The sequence below is a fragment of the Chrysochloris asiatica genome, unplaced genomic scaffold (assembly GCF_000296735.1).
Source record: "Chrysochloris asiatica unplaced genomic scaffold, ChrAsi1.0 scaffold00021, whole genome shotgun sequence".
In the NCBI taxonomy this organism is placed as follows: Eukaryota; Metazoa; Chordata; class Mammalia; order Afrosoricida; family Chrysochloridae; genus Chrysochloris; species Chrysochloris asiatica.
Window position 1 is genome coordinate 4,748,707 of NW_006408539.1, and position 2,488 is coordinate 4,751,194.

The 2,488-nt window shown below is 35.4% G+C and overlaps 1 protein-coding gene across 1 annotated transcript in view; it reads left to right on the forward strand.

Moving 5' to 3' along the window:
- Positions 1–2,488, forward strand: part of DCC (deleted in colorectal carcinoma) — a 1,585,944-nt gene that overhangs the window by 741,243 nt on the left and 842,213 nt on the right. Inside the window, exon 5 of the mRNA XM_006837499.1 lies at positions 1,577–1,713. Coding sequence (XP_006837562.1) covers positions 1,577–1,713 — 137 coding nt within the window. The remainder of the gene's footprint in view (positions 1–1,576; positions 1,714–2,488) is intronic.

Genomic DNA, 2,488 nt, shown 5'->3' on the forward strand with positions numbered 1-2,488 from the left:
TGAATAAGTATGGTGAAAGAATACAGAACTCAACTAGGGGAAGATAAAAAAGAATACAATTTTTGATAAAATAAACAAGGGTAAATTGCTAGAATTTGATGAACTTGACCTATACTCATGGAGGTAGTAGCTCAAAATACCAACAAAGAGAGAATGAGGCTTCACATCAAGTATCAGTGCTATCCCCTCTGTATACAGGGTAGATAGGGATGGGCAACTTAGACATTGGCTACCTAAAATGAGGGAGTGATAAGGGAATGAAGTGACTGGCTTACAAGGTTTCAAGAGGGAGTTTAGTTTAAGCATGCATAGGGGAAGATAAAGTACCCACTGAATAGTTTTCATCTTGTCTAGATTGATCTGGTAAAATAGATGGGGATAAGATTGTTATGATTCAATAGTGAATACTTGTTATCATGACTAATTGTGACTGTCACAATTGTAAAGCTAGACATTTTGTAACAAAAACAGGGGAGTAATTAATCTAACAGTCCAGAAACAGAGGACCCTAGGACCATCAAGGAAGAAGAGCACAAGAGGAATGCGGGACCCTACCCAGAGAAGCAGCCACACCAGAGATGGAGGCAGAGATGGGGACATGGAGAGAGGGAGTGGCTGAGGACTCTAGATGCATGGAAAGAGAGGGACTGACAGCTGGGGACCAGGAGGCAGACTTGTAGAATGTGCCCTTTGGTGATGTAAAGTATTATATATGCCCGAGTACTTTAAAAAACCCAAAAGATCTAAAATGAATAGAGAGGAAATACTCTTGTTAACTGATGATACATGGAGGGGATTATAATCATTGTAATGAAACAAAGTATATGGTTTGTTGAATGTAAAACTGATGATCTGCCCCATAAACTTTCACTCAATTCACACTGAAAACTTAATAATTAGATAAATAAAGGATAAAAAGGAAAGTAAAGGCCTTAGAAAGAGGGTTCCTTTTCTAGTACAAGGAGCTCTGGTAGCATAGTGATTTAGTGACTTTCACCTGAAAGAAAGAAAAAAAAAAAAGATGAATCCTTAAATTTTCCCCACCTTAAAGAATTATTTATATAGTAACAATGCATGGCAGGGTATTTCTTGAGACAATTAAAGTATATAAGATATCTGGGTACAATTTAAGCATGACAAGATTTGGTCTCTGGATGTAGACAGGTATTCATATTCAGTTTCAATATGAAATGAGACTTTGTACAATGACCATGAAATTGGATGTCAGGCCATGGGGCATTGATTTCATCTGTAGACAACCACTTCTCTGGAACGTGAAGTCCAGAAATACAAAATGAGAGAATTACACTAGATTATCTCTACATTTCTTCTCAGAATTTCTTCCAAGTTTATTCTCCTTCATTTTTTTTTTTTTTAGTCACTCTGCACCTGGTGTTCCAATGGGAATAGCTTACTCTGAGTAAGAAATTCATGAATATATCTAAAAGATAGTATTCCTTATCACTATAAGATTGTATGATGAATATTCTATTGTGGGTGCTATGTGCATCATTGAGTACTTGGCTTGGTATACACATCATCTAACCTTTCCTTTCATATGCTTTATATCTTATAGGTCCAAAAAGTATTCTTTATTGGGTGGAAGCAACTTGCTTATTTCCAATGTGACAGATGATGACAGTGGAACTTACACCTGTGTTGTCACCTATAAAAATGAGAATATTAGTGCATCTGCAGAGCTCACAGTCCTGGGTAAGTTAATGACTCAAGATGTGTTTTCATTGCCCTCTTCAAACTACATCACAGAGACACTTTAACTGCTTTCCACCAAATTACTTACTCCGTCTATTCATTTGAACTTTTAGAGTCCCAGTACTCGACACATGTCCTTGCCCTTCATTAATTCATTTCACAGGGGTTCAATGCAGTGTTTGAATACTTGCTCATTGAATTTAAGTCCAGAGACATCACCATTTAGTGTAATTATTCCAGTGATGCAACTTATACCTACCAAAAATTATTGCTTGCCAGATGTATTGAATAACACATGAGAGGTTCTAAAATATTATATCAGGGGAAATGAAATATGAAAAAGATGAGAGAAATTGTATTAAAAAATAAACACATGAACTGAAAAGGCAGGCATTGTTTGAGGTGGTAGGGCTTCCAACATTAAATTTGAGTGTGTTGCTAAGATTGTTTTTGTTAATATGTAAATATTATAGATGGTACATTGAAAGTAAACCATTAAACAAAAACTAAAGGACAGCATCACAATAAACCTAATTTAAAGAAATTTAAGGGCATAGATCAGTTCATATTATTCATAAAGAAAGTCTTCATATGTAACTGCAACTTCTGTATATGTATAAGGTTTGCAGTCCAGTCTGATCCTACAGTACCACACTAGAACTCTCTCTCTCTGTCCATATGTGTGTATGTATATATATATCTTTAAATACATATGTAAAAACTCTCTCTATATATATCTATATAATATATAATGACTCCTGGTTTGGTCCTATAG